The sequence below is a fragment of the Manis javanica genome, chromosome 2, assembly GCF_040802235.1.
Source record: "Manis javanica isolate MJ-LG chromosome 2, MJ_LKY, whole genome shotgun sequence".
NCBI classification, from domain to species: domain Eukaryota; kingdom Metazoa; phylum Chordata; class Mammalia; order Pholidota; family Manidae; genus Manis; species Manis javanica.
The window spans coordinates 158,511,865-158,530,234 of record NC_133157.1 but is presented as its reverse complement, the minus strand read 5'-3'; the positions used below and the strand labels follow the sequence as shown (position 1 = coordinate 158,530,234).

General features: G+C 37.3%; 1 protein-coding gene across 3 annotated transcripts in view; it reads left to right on the top strand.

Moving 5' to 3' along the window:
* Positions 1 to 5,818, top strand: part of TRAM1 (translocation associated membrane protein 1) — a 41,353-nt gene extending 35,535 nt beyond the window's left edge. For all 3 annotated transcript variants that reach the window (XM_073229673.1, XM_036998041.2, XM_017661345.3), the window contains one exon: positions 4,283 to 5,818. In XM_073229673.1, the coding sequence (XP_073085774.1) occupies positions 4,283 to 4,356 (74 nt within the window). In that variant the 3' untranslated portion in view covers positions 4,357 to 5,818. The remainder of the gene's footprint in view (positions 1 to 4,282) is intronic.
* The last annotated feature ends 12,552 nt before the right edge of the window (positions 5,819 to 18,370 follow it).

The following is an 18,370-nucleotide window of genomic DNA, read 5'->3' as shown; positions in this document are numbered from 1 at the left end:
TTTTACTCTGGACCAGGTTACTTTGGCGTTTCATATTTGTATATGGTGCCCTCTAGTGCCCAGAAGCTCTACTCTCGGGAGCTGCTCAGTGCCTGAAGCAATGTCGGGGGAGTGGTATTGGTGCCTGGGGGGAGGAAAGAGCTGTTTCCTGCTTTCCAACTGCTATGCTTATCTTCACTGCCTGAACCAGTGGGCCAAGCACCCAGGTATAAGCCTCTACGCTTTGTGTTTGTAGTTGCTGTAGATAGATCTTCCCTCTTGCTGGTCTAATGCCAGGGTAGGGTTTGCCGGTTTGTGAGCCAGGTGGGGCTGGCTGGGAGAAGGGCACAGTAGGCTGCGTATTATGTAGGGGCTCCATGGAGCTGATGCACCTGAAGATGGTGAAGGCTCCCAACCTGGTGGGCAGTGCACCTGGACAATTTTGTCTACCTGTCCTTTCTCCTGAGCAGTATGCTCTGTGCAATCCTTGCCCCTTTAGCAGCCTTCTTGCTAAGGGCTTCCTTGCTAGGAAGTTTCTTAGACTGCCCATCTTTCTTTTGTCCCAGAGCAGCCAGATATGGATCCCTGCTTTCCTCAAGTGGCTGGAATCTCAGTCTCTCCAGGAATTCTGCCTGTGTTAGCTTTCCAACTCTCTAATCATGAGAGTACCATGCAAGCACCATGAAATGTAGATCTCCGGAGTTAGGTATTCAGCAGTCCCAGGCCTTCACTCCCTGCCCACTCCTTTTCTCCTTCCTCCCGCCGGTGAGCTGTGGTGAAGGGCTTGGGTTCTGCAGGCCCACAGCTTTGGTATGTTACCCTGTTCCGTAAGGTTTATTCTTTTCTCCAGGTGTATGCAGTTTGGCGCAGTCCTCTTTCCTGTTCCTCTTTTAGGATTAGTTGTGTTAATTATATTTTCATATATATGCAGTTTTAGGAGGAAGCCTCTGTCTCACCTCTTATGCCACCATCTTTAATCCCTGTATGTTTTCTTTAAAGAAATGTCTGCCTAGATTTCTACCCACTTTTTAATGGGGTTACTTGTTTTTTGGTTTGAGGCATATGGGTTCTTTATATATTTTGGATGTTAGCCCCTTATCAGATAAGCCATTTACAAAAACATTCTCCAGTACTATATAGGTACCCCTTTTGTTGTGCTGACGGTGTCCTTTGCTGTACAGAAGCTTTTTTAATTTGATGTAGTCTCACTTGTATGTTTTTTGTTTCCCTTGCCCAGAGAGAGGTGTCCAGATAAAACTTGTTCATATTTAAGATATTTTTGCCTGTTTTCTTCTAAGAGTTGTAAGGTTTCATGTCTTACATTCAGGTCTTTGATCCATTTCAAGTTTACTTTTGTGTATGGAGTTACACAGTAATCCAGTTTCATTCTCTTGCATAGAGCTGTTCAGTTTTTTCAGCACTAGTTTTTGAAGGGACTGTCTTTTCTCTATTTTATATTCATGGCTCCTTTATCATATATTAATTGACCATATATATGTGGGTTTATATCTGCACGCCTGATTCTGTTACATTGACCTATGGGTCTGTTCTTGTGCCAGTACCATACTGTTGTGATTACTGTAGCTTTGTAGTAGAGCTTGAAGTCAGGGATCATATTTCCCCCAGCTTTGTTCTTCTTTCTCAGGATTGCTTTGGCTATTTGGGGTCTTTTGTGTTCCATATGAATTGTAGGACTATTTGCTCTGGTTAATTGAAAAATGCTTTCGATATTTTAATAGGGATTGCATTGAATCTGTAGATTGCTTTAGGCAAGATGGCCATTTTGACAATATTAATTCTTCCTATGCATGAGCACGGGATGTGTTTCCATTCATTGGTATCTTCTTTAATTTCTCTCATGAGTGTCTTGTAGTTTTCAGGGTATAGGTCTTTCATCTCCTTGGTTAGGTTTATTGCTTGGTGTTTTATTCTTCTTGATGCAATTGTGAATGGAATTGTTTTCCTGATTTCTTTCTGTTAGTGAATCGTTAGTGTATAGGAATGCAACAGATTTCTGTGTTTTAACTTTGTATCCTGCAGCTTTGCTAAGTCCAGTTATTAGTTCTCATAGTATTTTGGTACTGTCTTTAGGGTTTACCCTGTGTGATATTATGTCATCTGCAAATAATGATAGTTCAACTTCTTCCTTACCAGTTTGGATGCCTTTTTCTCTTTGTGTTGTCTGATTGCTGTGGCTAGGACCTTCAGTATTGTGTTGAATAAAAGTCATGAGAGTGGGCATCCTTGTCTTGTTCCTGATCTTAAAGTAAAAACTTTCAGCCTTTCACCATTGAGTATGATATTAGCTGTGGGTTTGTTGTACATGGCCTTTATATGTTGAGATACATGCCCTCTATTCCTATTCTGTTGAGTTTTTATAATGAATGGATGTTGAGTTTTGCCAAATGCTTTTTCAGTATCTATTGAGATGATCATGTTATTTTTATCCTTTTTGTTAATGTGTATGATACTGATTGATGTTTGAATATTGTACCATTGTTGCATCCCTGGATTAAATCCCACTTGGTCATGATGGATGATCCTTTTGATAATATTTTTTAGTTTGGTTTGCTAATATTTTGTTGAGAATTTTTCAATCTGTGTTCATCAGGGTTAAAAATTTTCCTTTTGTAGTGACTTTAGTTTTGGTATTAGTGTAATGCTAGCCTCATAGAATGAGCTTAGACGTATTGTAGTTTTTCTGAATTTACTGTAGTTACACCAGCTATTTTTTGGTAAAATGTTAAAGTTTATCTTTTCCTGTATTTTTCTAGTTTAAACTTTTCTTTCTGTTTAAATATAAGTTGTGTCTCTAGTAAGCAGCATATAATTGGATTTCATTTTTTCATCTAGTTTGATAATTAAAATTTTTTTTAGCACTTAAACTGTGATACGTCAGGGTATGATTTTCTTTGTATTCTTCCTGCTCTGTGTCCTGTAGAGCTTCATGAATCTTGGTTTGGTTTCTTTGTATTGTTCTTGGAAAAATTCTTGACCATAGGTTATTAAATATTACTTCTATCCCATTCTCATTCTCCTGACCTTCTGGGACTCCAGTACATGTGTTAAATCCTTTTACTCTGTCCCTTTTCATGCTTTCTGCATTTTCCATTCTTTTTTCTTCTCAACTTCAATCTGAGTGTTATTTCTAGCTCACTTATCTCTCCTGTTGTGCCTTATCTATTAAACTCATTTTATTCAATATAAATTTTTACTTACTGTATTTTCCTGTTCTGGGATTGGAGATTTCTATTCGCTAGCAAAATTCTCCATATTTTAATTTATTTTTATGGCTCATTGTTCTTTTAATGATTAGTGACTCCAGATCTGGATCACCTAAGGATCTACTTCTGTTCTGTTTTTTTCTTAGTTTTTAGTCATTTGATCTTGTTTTCTGATATGCTTGGTAAGTTTTAATTGAATACTGGACATTTTGTATAAAAAATGTGTAGAGGCTCTGAATGAATCTGTAAAGGCTCTTTACTGAATATGTGTACATCATTCTATTCCATTGAAGCCTATCTGTTTCTAGTTTGCCCTCATTCTAAGACATCAACCATTTATAAGGTCTTTCTTTCTTGACAGGCCATGGGTTCAAATTTTTGTCTCCTTATTACAGGGTGGCTAACCAATTCTCTGTGCAGCTTTTTTTGTACTTTCTTAGGACTTGTTTTCTGCTTGATTTCTCTTGAGTCTTGTTTTGTGCATTCACATTTAGTAATTTGCAGAGTTCTTAAGATAGAAATCCACATCACTGCCTTATTTTTTTCCAGTGCCTTCCAGCCATTTTTTTACCTTTTAAAAGCCTATTCTTTACCTTTTAAGAATATTTTTAGAGAGAGAGTTAGTCTGAAATCAGTGTTTTCATTATAGCTTGAAGAAGGCCATAACACACTCTTAATCATAAGAGTTATTCTTAACACCAACTTTTTTATATCTTGTGAAGAAACATTTCCTGAAGAACTTAATGTAATGAAGTAATTTTTTTGAGTTTACCATTTTCTATCACTTTTCTGCTTCCAGTAGTAGTTACTTTCCCCCTTTTTTAACTTTTAATGAGATATAATAGATATTTTAAAATCTGCTACTTTTAGTTCATTGTGTTTAACATGTTACCATATTTTATAATTGGTTGAGTAAAACTAGAAGAGATTAAGCATTAGTAAATAAGTTTTAGCTAAGGGCATATGAGTTACATATTGATTTGAAAATTTTTTTTCTTAAAGGTACCTTTATGTATAAAGATGATATAATTTGCACTTATTTATAAAGGAGTATAACACTGATTCTCTTCTCTTTTTAGAAAATGGTGTAAATGGAACAGTAACTTCAAGTGGAGCAGACTCTCCCCGTAATAGAAAAGAGAAATCTTCATAATGAATTATGATCTGATTAATGTCCCCAAAGAAATCTGCTTTTTACTCTTTCAGCACTAGACATTTTTTCTGTTCTGAAAATACAGTTTGTGCTCTTTGATTCTCACTATTTACTGTTTCATGCATTTTTAAAGGGCATTTAAGGGAAGGATGATTACTATGAGTGAAAAAAAAATTTAGCCTAGACTAAGTTATCTACCTTCAAAATAGTTTAGGGACCACCACCATATTTTATTTTGTTTTTTAATCTTTGAACATTTTTCTAATGATTTGGAGAGAGAACTATTTACAGAAATTCTACATAACAGTGATACAGTTTCTTGCTCACCAATTTTTTATATTAGCAAGATGGCCTGTTCCAGCAAGGTCAAATTTTTTAAGTTGTCTTTCAGGGTAAAATGGAAATACTATAAAGAACATCAAACTTTAATGTGTTTTCAGTGTTCCCTAATTTTTAGGAATTTTTGTAGCCTTTACACCTGGGAAAAAAATTTATAAATTCACAGTTGTGTGCTTTATTTGTAGGTATATTCCCACTAAAAACACACACTATCAGTTACAGTGTGGAGATTTATCACCACATATTGAATTGAATCTAAATGTGATATTAACAAAAAAGTACTTATGAAGTAAAATCTTGTGTATTTTCAACACTTGTGAACTGGAAATCAGAAAATTAGGTATTTACTATATATGAAGAAGAAAACTATATAGCCCTTTTTGATATGTTTAATAGTGATTCTTAATGGGGCTTGTCATAAGTTTGATGCACAGCATCTTAGAAAAATACTGTTCAACCTGCAAACCCTTTTTAAAAGTAATGCCTACTTGATTTATATCTATAAAAAGAATGTCAGATAATTATATATTTGGAAAGCATTTAATGCACTAACCTTAAAGAAATTGAAAATTCAGGTGGATATATAGTCTTACAAAAGACAGTGCTTTATGTTACAACTATAGCTTTGGTCCCATCTCTCATTGAGAAGCATTTATCTGTACAAAACATATTTTTGGATGAATATATATATATATATATATTTGTATCTCTACAGAAAGACTCTAAAACCATTTGAGTAAAATACTTAGTTCCCTTTTCTATGATTATCCTTTAAAATCCTTATAGCTATAGTTGGTTTTTGGTTATCTTTACAGTATATATATTGCTCCTTTTGGTGTTCACATCCTGTTCCCCATTTCTCACTTTGTCACCAGTTCATGTTTGTGCCATTTTTAGTGTAAAAGTTGCAGACCTTTTAGGTCTGCTGTTTATAGTAAGTTGCCATGCTGCTAGAAAGTTGTGCTTTGTTTCCAGCTGTTTACCTCCTTCTTGGAAAAAGTAGTAGCTCTCTGTAGCATCACTGAACTTCAGTGGAACCAAATTTTTGCCATTAGAAGAAACTGGCATTACATTGAACTATACATTGAGGAATCAATCAAAATAAAAATTTTTACTTTCACAAGCTGTATCCTGGATATTTTCTTCATTGGTAGCTTGTTTTTTTGCTATTTTAATATATAGTCTCACTAAAACATACCGTATTTAAAGAGTATATATGTGAGAGTCATTTAGAATAGCCTTCCCAAAAAACTTATTTAGCAAAAAAAGGTTATTGGTTTTATATATAAGTTCTGAGGCCTGCTGGTTGGGAAAAATGGTTCTTAATAAATTCAGGGAGTATTGTGTTAAACACACTTAGAGGTATTTCTTTGTTTACTCTTTCTTTATTCTAGGGCTGTTCAGTTTTCATATGCAAATGTGTTCCTCCTGCACCAAGAATGCTGGTGGGATATTCAGTTTCCCAGCTCATTTGACTCTGGAACCTTCTTTCTATGGAATTACTTAGGGCATTTGTGTTCTTCAGTATGTGCCCTTGGTTCAGGAAGAAGACAAAAGCCCTTGGTATGTAGTTAAAACTTTATAAGGCACATATACATACACAAGTGTAATCACAAATTATAAACCCTAGGCTTCCTCCTCTCAGATGCTCTAAGAAAAGTGTAATTAGTAGCCTCCAGATCTTCAGAAGATCTCACTGTCACTTGGCCTTGGGTCAGACTTTGAACCCTGATTGGGAACATGTAGGACAGAACAAAGACAGCTGATCCATGGGGTGAACTGATCGTAAAACTAGTTGCTTTTCCATTCTGTGGTTTTCTTTCCCTCTGTAAAATGTCTTCTCGCTATTGCTAGCACTTTAGAAAATGGTTTTGAGTGGTCCAGGTAGACTATTATGGAGCAATAGTACTAAGTACATTCCTCAAAAAAAGTAACAGCACAGTCCTCAAGTTCAGAACTAACCCTGGAGCAAAGCTTATGTAGATGAAATAGGAGAGAGATTTTTTTGTTGTATAGATGTTAGCAACAGCCAGTGACATCTAAGGTATTTCTAAATGTTTTCAATGAAAAGTAGTTCTGCCTGTGTACATATGACCAACAATAAGAATTTTTAAGAAATGACAATGATACTGATCACTTGTTTGTATCTTCTTTAATAGTGGTTTCATAGTAACCCTGGAAAAAATTCTAGGGTAATGTTTAAACAGATGTTTGTCCCTAAGTCCACCCTAGGTGTCAGGCAATTCAGTTAAGAAGAGTCATTCACTATAAAACTTCTAACAAGACAGGTTTGGGAATTTCAAAGTAGATTAGCAGGTTTAGATTGAAGAGTGAAAGACTAGTAACCCAGGGGCTGAGGAGAGTGAGTGGAGCTGACCTGAGTCTATAGTGCTTCAGAAGCCCTATGTATACAGCTCGAATGACAAGAATAAAGTGAGGGGCAAGAAAACAAGCTCAGAAGTGCTGTGTGAATCTGCTCACTGAGCACAGCTACTGGTCATTTGCAGAAGGTACACACCACCATGGCTTGGTTCTGTAGAGAACAGCAGACAGCCCAGTATTCACAAGAACATAACAGTCTTGTGTTTACCTAAACATGATTTGCTTTACAAAGAGCTGCACTAAAAAAAAAAAAAAAAAAAGGCTGCATTAGGTAGCTATGTGCCACACACTGACCAGCTTTATTCGGTACCATTCGGGAAAAGACTAACCCAGTTTGTCTAGCTTGAAACTATCTTCAGTGAAAAGATTATTAGTATGTTTGCTTAAGATATCAAGCATGGTAGGTGTTCTGAAACATCAGGAGAAAATTAAGAGGTTTAGGTCCATCATATAATTCATGACTACTAGTAACTTTGACCTTAAGTTGGTCAAAGGAAAAACATATTTTTGAAGATCCAAAATTCAACCAGTGCAAGAGATCGTTGGTTTACATTAATAAGTATGTAGTGGTAAGACTAGCAGACCAGAGTTCAAATCTTGATACCTGCATTGTGTGTGATCTAATTAATGTCTGTGCCTGAGTTTCCAGAGATAAGTGACAACCTATACCCCACAAGATAGTTGTGTTAGAACTGAGATAATTGCACATAAATTGTGCATAGCACCATGCCTGATGCTTATTATAGTGTGAGTTGTTAGCTCATAAGGTTGTGACAGTAAAAGAAATAGCTAATAGAATTTTTTTTAACAAGGTATGGTTATACAATCTTATAACGGTTTTACGTGGGCAACACTGTAGTTACTACATTCACCCATGTAAGTCCCCCCCCACACCCCATTGCAGTCACTGTCCATCAGCATAGTAAAATGCTAGAGTCACTACATGTCTTCTCTGTGCTATATTGTCTTCCCTGTGACCACCTACATTATGTGTGCTAATCATAATGCCCCTTAATCCCCTTCTCCCTCCCACCCCACCTACCCTTCCCAACACCTACGCTTTGGTAACCTGCTAGTCCCTTCTTGGAGTCTGTGAGTCTGCTGCTGTTTTGTTCCTTCAGTTTTACTTTGTTATACTTCACAAATGAGTGAAATCATTTGGTACTTGTCTTTCTCTGCCTGGCTTATTTCTCTGAGCATAATGCCCTGTAGCTCCATCCATGTTGCAAATGGTAGGATTGTTTTCTTGTTATGGCTAATATTCCATTGTGTGTATGTGCCACCTCTTCTTTATCCATTCATCTACTTACGGACACTTAGGTTGCTTCCATATCCTGGCTGTATTGTAAATAGTACCGCAGTAAAGATAGCAGTGCATATGTCTTTTTGAATCAGGGATCCTGTTTTCTTTGGGTAAGTTCCTAGGAGTAGAATTCCTGGGTCAAATAGTATTTCTATTTTAGTTTTTTGAGTAACTTCCATATGCTTTCCACAATGGTTGAACTAATTTACATTCCCACCAACTGTGTAGGAGGGTTCCCCTTTCTCCACATCCTCGCCAGCATTTGCTGCTCATCTTTTGGATGTTAACCATCCTAACTGGTGTGAGGTGATATCTCACTGTGGTTTTAATTTGCATTTCCCTGATGATTAACGATGTGGAGCATCTTTTCATGTGCCTGATGGCCATTTGAATTTCTTTGGAGAAGTGTCTGTTCATATCCTCTGTCCATTTTTTAATCAGGTTATTTGTTTTCTGGGTGTTGAGGTATGTGAGCTCTCAGATATTTTGGACATTAGCCCCTTATCAGAAAAGTCTTTTATGAATACATTCTCCTATATTGTAAGATGCATTTTCTGCTGATGGTGTCTTTTGCTGTACAGAAGCTTTTTAGTTTGATGTAGTCCCATTTGTTCATTTTTGCTTTTGTTTCCCCTGCCCTAGGACATGTGTTCAGGAAAAAGTTGTCCATTTTTATATTCAAGAGATTTTTGCCTGTATTTTCTTCTAAGACTTTTATAGTTTCATGACTTACATTTAGGTCTTTGACCCATTTCGAGTTTACTTTTGTGCATGGAGTTAGAAAATAATCCATTTTCATTCTCTTATGTGTAACTGTTCAGTTTTGTCAACACCAGTTGTTGAACAGGCTGTCATTTCCCCAGTTTATGTCCATGGCTCCTTTGCCATATATTAATTGGCCGTATATGTGTGGGTTTATATCTGCACTCTTTATTCTGTTCCACTGATCTATGGATCTGTTCTTATGCCAGCACCAAATTGTTTTGATTACTTTGGCTTTGTAGTAGAGCTTGAAGTTGGGGAGTGTAATTCCCCCAGCTTTGTTCTCCTTTCTCAGGTTTGTTTGTCTATCCAGGGTCTTTTATGGTTCCATATGAATTTTAGAACTATTTGTTCTAGTTTGTTGAAGAATGCTGTTGGTATTTTGGTAGAGATTGCATTGAATCTGTAGATTGCTTTAGGCAGGATGGCTGTTTTACAAATATTAATTCTTCCTGTCCATATGTATGGGATGCATTTCCATTTATTAGCGTCTTCTTTAATTTTTCTTGTGAGTGGCTTGTAATTTTCAGGGTATAGGTCTTTCACTTCCTTCATTAGGTTTATTCCTTATATTCTTTTTGATGCAATTATGAATGGAATTTTTTTCCTGATTCCTCTTTCTGCTACTTCATTCTTAGAGCATAGGAATGCAGCAGATTTCTATGTATTAATACTGTATCCTGCAACTTTGCTGTAGTGAGTTATTAGTTCTAGTACTTTTTTTGGTGGATTCTTTAGGTTTTTTTTATGTATAGTATCATGTCATCTGCAAACAGTGACAGTTTAACTTCTTCCTTACCAATCTGGATGCCTTTTATTTCTTTGTGTTGTCTGATTCCCATGGCTAGGACCTCCAGTATGTGTTGAATAAAAGTGGGGAGAGTGGGCATCCTTGCCTTGTTCCCAGTCTTAGAAAAAGACTTTTTGCTGTTAGGCATGATGTTGGCTGTGGGTTTGTCATATATGGTCTTTATTATGTTGAGGTACTTGCCCTCTATACCCATTTTGTTGAGTTTTTATCATGAATGGATGTTCAATTTTTTCAAATGCTTTTTCAGTATCGAGATGATCATGTGATTTTTGTCCTTTTTTTTGATGTGGTGTATATTGATTGATGTTTTAATATTGTACCATCCCTGGAATAAATCCCACTGGTCATGATGGATGATCTTTTGATATATTTTTGAATTTGGTTTGCTAATATTTTGTTGAGTATTTTTGCATGTGTGTTCATCAGGGATATTGGTCTGTAATTTTCTTTTTGGTGGGGTCTTTGCCTTGTTTGGTCTTATAGTGATGCTGGCTTCATATAATGAGTTTGGAAGTATTCTCTCCTCTTCTACTTTTTGAAAAACTTTGAGGAGAATGGGTATTATGTCTTCTCTAAATGTCTGATAAAATTCAGTGGTGAAGCCCTCTGGTCCAGGGTTTTTGTTCTTGGGTAGTTTTTTGATTACCAGTTCAATTTCATTGCTATTAATTGGTCTTTTCAGATTTTCTGTTTCTTCCTAGGTCAATCTTGGAAGGTTGTATTTTTCTAGAAAGTTGTTCATTTCTTCTAGGTGATCCAGTTTGTTATCATATAATTTTTCATAGTATTCTCTAATAATTCTTTTTTTTATTTCTGTGGTGTCCTTAGTGATTTTTCCTTTCTCGTTTCTGATTCTGTTTATGTGTATACATTCTCTTTTTCTCTAGACAAGTCCGGCTAGGGGTTTATGTATTTTATTTATTTTCTTGAAGAACCAGCTTCTGGTTTCATTGATGCTTTCTGTTGCTTTATTCTCAGTGTTATTTATTTCTGCTCTGATCTTTATTATGTCCCTCCTTCTACTGTCTTTGGGCCTCATTGTTCTTCTTTTTCTAGTTTCATTAATTGTGAGTTTAGACTGTTTGTTTGGGATTGTTCTTTCATGATGTAAGCCTGTATTGCTATATATCTTCCTCTTAGAAGAGCCTTCACTCTGTTACAGGTTTTGAGCTGTTGAGTTGTTGTTTTCATTTGTCTCTATCTATTGTTTGATCTCTGTTTTAATTTGGTCATTGATCTGTTGATTATTTAGGAGCATGTTGTTAAGCCTCCATATGTTTGTGGGCCTTTTTGTTTTCTTTGCATAATTTATTTCTAGTTATATAACTCTTTGGCCTAAGAAACTGGTTGGCACATTTTCCATCTTTTTTATTTTACTGAGGCTCTTTTTGTGGCCTAGTGTATGATCTATTCTGGAGGACATTCCATGTATACTTGAGAAGAATGTGTATCCTGCTGCTTTTGGATGGAGTGTTCTGTAGATGTCTCTTAGGTCCATCTGTTCTAATATGTTGTTCAGTGCCTCTTTCTCAATTATTTTCTGTCTGGTTGATCTGTCTTTTGGAGGGAGTGCTAATAGTATTAAGTAATTTTCATCATTAATACTTCTCCCTGTAAGATCCATTATACATGCTGTTGAGCCCTCACACTCTCCAGTGCAAGCACAATGTTCCATGGTTGCTACCCTTGAGCTGGTGGGCCAGTAAAGTTGCATGAGATGTTCAAGTCAACATTATAGCTGTTTAATTGTTGAAAGACTTTAAAGGCATACTTACCCAGCATGAAAGTTCATATATTAAACATCTAAGTCTGCACTGAGTCATTTACATTTATGTGGTGTGATGATTATAAAAGAAAATAGCATGTACAATTTCTAAATAATTTTAGAATAATCATATACCAATGGTTTTATGAAACCATAGTTTCATTAAGACTTGGGGTTGTCTAACCTTCTGATGGGAAGAATCAAACTCCATTAGGTAAATGAGAATATTTACCTGGGACAGGAAAAAGGGTGTATTAAAAGACAATGTTTACCAAGTCATCTGAAGTCATAGCATAAAATGCCGAAAATTACAGTTCTGCAAGTGGACTGGAAGGCCTGGTTGTGGCAGTGTGTGTGGGATATACACTTCAGTGTGGATAATGCATGAAACAGACTGAAATCTCAAGATTAAGATCCTTACTCTGTTGAATACTTGCTGATTGAATTCTGGACTAATCCTTTTTTCTTTCATCAAATATGAGAAACTATAATAAAGTTCCAATGAGAACAATTAGAGATTAATTTTTAATGCAATTTTACCAAACTAGGTTACTAGGGGCCTTCTGACCAATTAGCATGGTCCTTCTCTCTTGGTGATTTCATGCTCAACAAATAAAACAGACAGATTATTTATAATTTAGGCAGAAAGGGAAAATATACTGTATATACTAAGTATGTGAACAATGAAAAATCAAGTGTGGTTTTTAAAAATTGATTTCCATTCTGTAAGATTAGGGTTTTAAAGACCACCAGCAATAAGAAGACTGGTGATTTACCTAAATCCTTATACAAAGCTTTGAAAAATGCATAAGGAAATATACAAGGCTTGGTTCAACTTTATCTTTAAAGAGAATGGCCATAAACTCACTATCACCAGTCCTTCTCTGTGAAAAGAAACCCCAATTCAAACTTAGAAGTCATTCTTCTGTTGGTATTATGACATGGTGGATCAATTCTGTCTCAGTGCGAAAATAGTGATACAAAGGAATGAGATGGAGATGAAGAGATAACCATTTATTTAACCAAAGAAATCTCTTTTTTTGAGGTAAGAGAAATGCCCGGTGATGTTCATTGAAATTTATAAAGTAAATCTCTAAATATTGGCCATTATCCAGAAACCACAGGCTCATCTTAAGTATCTTTCTAATACATAGCATCTAAATTTTCATGGCCTGTAGTGGTTTGTTTTTGTTTTAATGAACAACAAAACAATAAAAAATTTCAAAAGCAAAGCCATCTTGTGGTATGTAGCTTCAGGTGTAAGTAATCACTGTTTTCCTTTTTTTACTGTATTTTGATGAGCGCCAACATTCTAATTACGGTCCAGCATCTCTTGTTCAGCAAGCTGAGCCAGTCATCCCCTATTATACACTGATGTATCATATGTACCCTTTAGGGGTGCTGCAGTCACTACCCCAGTTTTCCACTCATGCTGCATCTACATCAGCGCTCTAGTCTCCAGAGGTAAGAGCAGCTGTACTCGCTGTACTCATTAACCCAGCTGCCCTTGACATTTGTTCCCTTTTTTTTAAACCTAATGTCGCAAATTCTCCACTAAAGGAAATACTTTCAGCCTGTGATTTTTTTTTTTGCATTGATTATTTCAGCTGTTTCTTTATGCAGGATATGCACTTCCCTCTTAAATAGTACTCTTATATTTCACACACTGAGCTTCAAAATTCCACATAGACCTGTGCATTAGTGTGATCTGATGTGACACAATGGTTGATGGGAAGAACCAACTTGAATGTAAGTCCAGATCTTCATCAATTGATCTGAAAGTTTGGCTTTAAAAATTTTGAGGATTTGTTTCTTCTTGATATTTCCAATCATCTAAAAAACTGCTTTAGTTATATACAGTATTTTATACTTAGTGATTCTCATTTCAGAGAGGCTCGGTTTTAGTGGGTTCCTACCCTACTCTGACTCTCCTTTATCACTGCAAATGTCTGTTCTTGAGAGGATCATTTACATTAAGTACACTGTCTTTTCATCTCTCCCTGCATGCAGCAGCAGAGTCCAATGTTTAGCATCCTGCATCTAAAATGAAAGAAATGGGGAAGGGATATTTGCATTTTAACAGCTGCTATTGCAAAAGACCAGCCTCTCCTACCTCAGTCTCCAGAACAGAGTTCTTGGCAGCTTTCCAGATTTCTGCCAGCAGGAAGCTCAGATAAGGAAGCTTTGGAGAGTAAAGTACACTCCCCTCAAAAGTCAGATTTATCTAGAATAGATGCTTGATTTCACAAGAAATCCACAAAATGAGGGCTGGCCAAACAGAAGCACAGAGAGGTTGAGTGTTACCACTGGTGCCTTCAGATCCAAGTGTCATGTCTGCTTCTTCTGACTTTAAGGGAGGTTTAAGAGTCCTGAGCTGATGATAGTCGTCACAAAGCTTGTGTCGTTAATCCCCAAATGGCCACAATGGTATCTTCACTTAAATCAAATTGTGTATTATTGGTAGGAAACCGACCCTTCTATGTCACCACATTACCTATGTGGTTACTCTTGTAGTGAGTGACTGAGAAGTGAGGTCTGCTGTTGGACTGATTTTTGCCAGGGAGATGCCACAACATCCCCAAGTGGCATGCTTCATAGCAACACAAGTCTGAGGACATGTTCATTGAGCCGGCCCTTTAGCACTCTGAGGCAACTGAAACTAATGTATCCTTAGAGGACTTCACCAGGTTCCTATAATTTGTATTCTTAGCTGATCTCGTATGTTTTTAGTTAGTGTCTTCCATTAGACTAAATCCGTCATATTTTTGCAGGCAGAAAAAAATTATTTTTAAAAATATTATTACAAAAACTATCTTCTCATATCTTTTGTAGTTTTCCCACATGTCTGTTACATTCTGTACCTGGTGAATGTTGACTAATGCATTAATAAAATGATGGAAGTGTAACAGCAGGTTCCTTTATTTCACTTTACAAGTGCACGTATTTTCCTTGCTCATGTACTGTTTTATTCAAGGCTCCATGAATTTGATTTAAAACTTTGAAAATTCAAGAACATATAAAAAATAGTACAAAACTTAGTTAATTTGGATCCCATGTGCTCAGGTATCGTGCCCACCCACATATCTTGGCAAATACATGTCAATACCTAGTTAGGTCAGGCAGTGAAGTCTAAGCCACTCACCCACTGAAGAAGCCTCAACTGACAAGATTTCTTGAAGGGGAATCTCCTAAACTGAGACCTAAGGCACATGTTCTTTTGCATTCCCTCTTCTCATTGTGAATTTCCTGAAAAGTATGCAGAAAGCTTTGGAGGGCAGCTGGATGTGTTCTCTCTGGTTGTGAAACTTAGCCACAACCTCCAGGGAGCAAGGGTGTAGCTGGGAGGGAGTGAGGGTGGCTGGGCTGCGGGAGAGAGAGCCCTAGGGAGCAAACCTCAGGCCAGCACTGCAGACCTAGCTCCACTTTGCAGAGAGTCAGCAGCACCAAGGGCATAGAAATTTCTTTCCATTCCTCCCTCATCATCCTTTTGCCTCCTCTCCTGCATCCACCCCCACCCCATCTTTGCTTAGCCAATCCCACTTCCCTTCTCAGAGAGAGGAGAGGGGAACATGTTTGGCTGGGGTTGGGAGAGCCCACACTGTGTTTTGAATGCAGAGTTCCATTTTTACTTGTTATTCCATTGCCTCAGTGATGTCCCCTACCAGCCTAGCAAGGGGAGCCAACAATTCCTTTGAGAAAGACCCAAAACTCTTCAAGCTCAACAAGTCTCCACCTCCCCAAGTAAGAGTGCATGGACACTTACTAAACCCTTTGAAATTATAAGCTGTGTGTTGGAATCTTGCTGCAACCTGTTCCAGTAAAGCCGTATTTGCTGATGCTGCTGTAATGCCGTTTCATAATGATATTGTTCATGTAAAAAGTCAGCACAAGCTATAACAAAGAAGGTGAAGGGAGAAAAGGGAGCCATGCAAAATACGATCAACTAAGCAGAGGCCCAAGTCTCAGGAATCTTGACCTTTTTCAAATGATTTTATGAGAGCTGAGAATTAGGTGAGGGGGTGGAGAGGAAGATAAGAAATTAACTTTGCCAGTTCCATTCTATTTCTTTTTAGTTTTCTGAAGAATGTGTTTTCTGGTGTACTTTTGGTATATTTGCTATTGGTAGAAGCTTGTAGAATAATTCTTTTATTATATAAAATTGATTCAACAATTCATTTTGAAGTCAGAACTTCATTACCTGTGGTGGAATCACATAGGACATATTGGGATATTTTCTAGGATATCAGAAAAAAGGATTATGTTGTTGTTTTTTTAAAATAAGAAACAAAGGGAAAAAAGGACAGAGAGAAATAGAACTAAAATAATAATAATAATGAGTCAACTCTGAAAGGGAACAAACCATTAATTCCTGGTGATGTGAGGCCATTATTTGTGCAATGAAGTGTTTCTCTTTGATAGTGTTGGTGAGGGTGCACAGGATATCAAGGAGAGATACATATGATACTTCCCTAAATCTTTCATAAGCTTTCTCTATTCTGCTCCTAGAACAACCCCATATTCCTAGCTATCTGACCATTTGTAGCACGAAGTCAAAAATGAAGGCAATCCAACAACATATAATAGATTGTGTCAGGAACCAACATCTATCTCCTTTCTTGGAAAAGTCTTCAGCTCCCTACTATCTTAGGGACTTATGCACCTACTTCATTCATATTTGGGGACTCAGAGGCAGATCCAAATGGAAGAGTTTGTAACAAGATTCGAAAGAACATTTTACTTATTTGTAAATGGTAATAGTAACTGGATGTAATCTTTTTGGGGAGATGGAGGTTTACTGTATTTGGACAGGTTTTGCTCTTCCTCAAAGACCCTGTTGGGCTCTGCTTGTTAGGTTTGTAAGGGTGATCACAGAGGAGAAGGGGTAGTAATGAGTAAAAATGGAACCCAGTTCAAAGTCTGCTCTGTGCTACTCCATGACCCCAGACAAAGTTATGGGCAGCTAATCTCTGACACACACATGCACACACACACACCCTGGGGTGCAATAACTCCCAGCAGCCAACTAGCTCCAATGTCTAGCCAGTGCCCTTCAAGATGGTACCTACCGTCCAACCACAGGGCAGAGCTGGCAAAGACAGAGCTCCTGTAGCACCCTCTGTGTCCAGAGATCAGTTAAAATTCAGTTTTGACATGCAGAGCACAACACCTGAGCTTTCATTCAAATTATAAAAGTATGTTACCATTCATTCATTCTTTCATTCAATAAATGCCTGAGCATCTCCCATGTTGCAGGCCATGTTCTAGGAGCTATGACTATAGCTATGAACAAAGAAAGCCCTGCTCTTACAGAGCTTAGAAATCTCTGTGTATCTTTATTACTCACTCAAAATCATTCCATAGAAAAAAAGGTAGAACATGAATATCATACCACCACCAAAACAGTGTTTGCTGAGGCCTGTGTGCATAATATTGCTCCCTCCCTTTCTTGAGTCACATGTCCTTTGTCTTTCACATGGAAACCAGGCTTAAAGAGTTAATAGCTTCGGTATAAAGGAGCTTCATTCTCAGAGTATTTGTAAATTAAAGTGACTTTTGGGGCTAAAAGTCCTTTCCAACAGGGAAGAGCAGCATGGTGTTTGGAGGAGTGGGAAAATGACTGGCATGTCTTGGATGCCTCTTCCAACGGAGGAGATTCTCATCCCTGGGCTGAATGGATGAGGGCCGTCATCCTCTGAGAGATGAGGAAGCTGAGCCCAAGTCTTGGGGATACAGCCTCGGGGATGGCTGTCTTATGCTGTGGTTTGCCAGGTAGGGTGTGAATATGTCTTGTTGGTAGCTGTGAAAGATGAGGCTGGATAGAGACAGTGTGAGGGGATAGGGAAGGCCACCAACCTGATGATCCATGGACTTGGATGGACACAGCCTTACCAATTAAAGTACTGAAATGCCTCCATTCTGGGCAGTAAACAGCCACTGCTCTGAGCTCACCACGTGTACCCTGCCCATGGGGAAGAGCTAGAGGGTTACCACCTGGCATTCTAAGCATCATCCCCTCGAGACAACCTGTGAAAGCAAGGACCAGATGAATTGCTTGGCACTTCCAAGTTATCCCCCTCCTTTCTGATGACTGCTGGTATCATCCAGACACAGAGCAGGCACTTCCTGCACGGCTCTGATGGTCCATGGTGTCAAAACAGCTGGGAAGTCACTCTCCAAAATGGGAATTCAGCCAAGAATGCTTATAGTCAATCCATCATTTCATGAGAGGGAGAGAAAAACCAGGTCATTGCTGCCTTCACTTTTTATCTAAACAGCTTGGTGTGGTATATAGCAACATGCAGGTAAGAAATCTGGAATTTTTGTTAATATGAGAGGTGAAAAACCTTCTCTTTCTGATTTGCATTTCTTTAGTTCTTCAATTATTACTTTAATTAATATGTTTATAGGCCCCATATAATTCAATTGTTTATATCCGTTACTCATTTTATTGTCTTTTTCTTTTACTTATTCATTTGTAGGAACTCATATTTTAAGGTTATTAATTTTTGTCTAAAATATTTGTTATAAATATTGTCTTCCAGTCAGTTACCGGTTCTTGTACTTGTTTTTAATGTTTTTTTGCTGAAGAGAAGGTTCTAAGTTTTTTAGTAAGATCTGTCCATCATTTCTATGTGGTTTCTGGGTCTTCTGT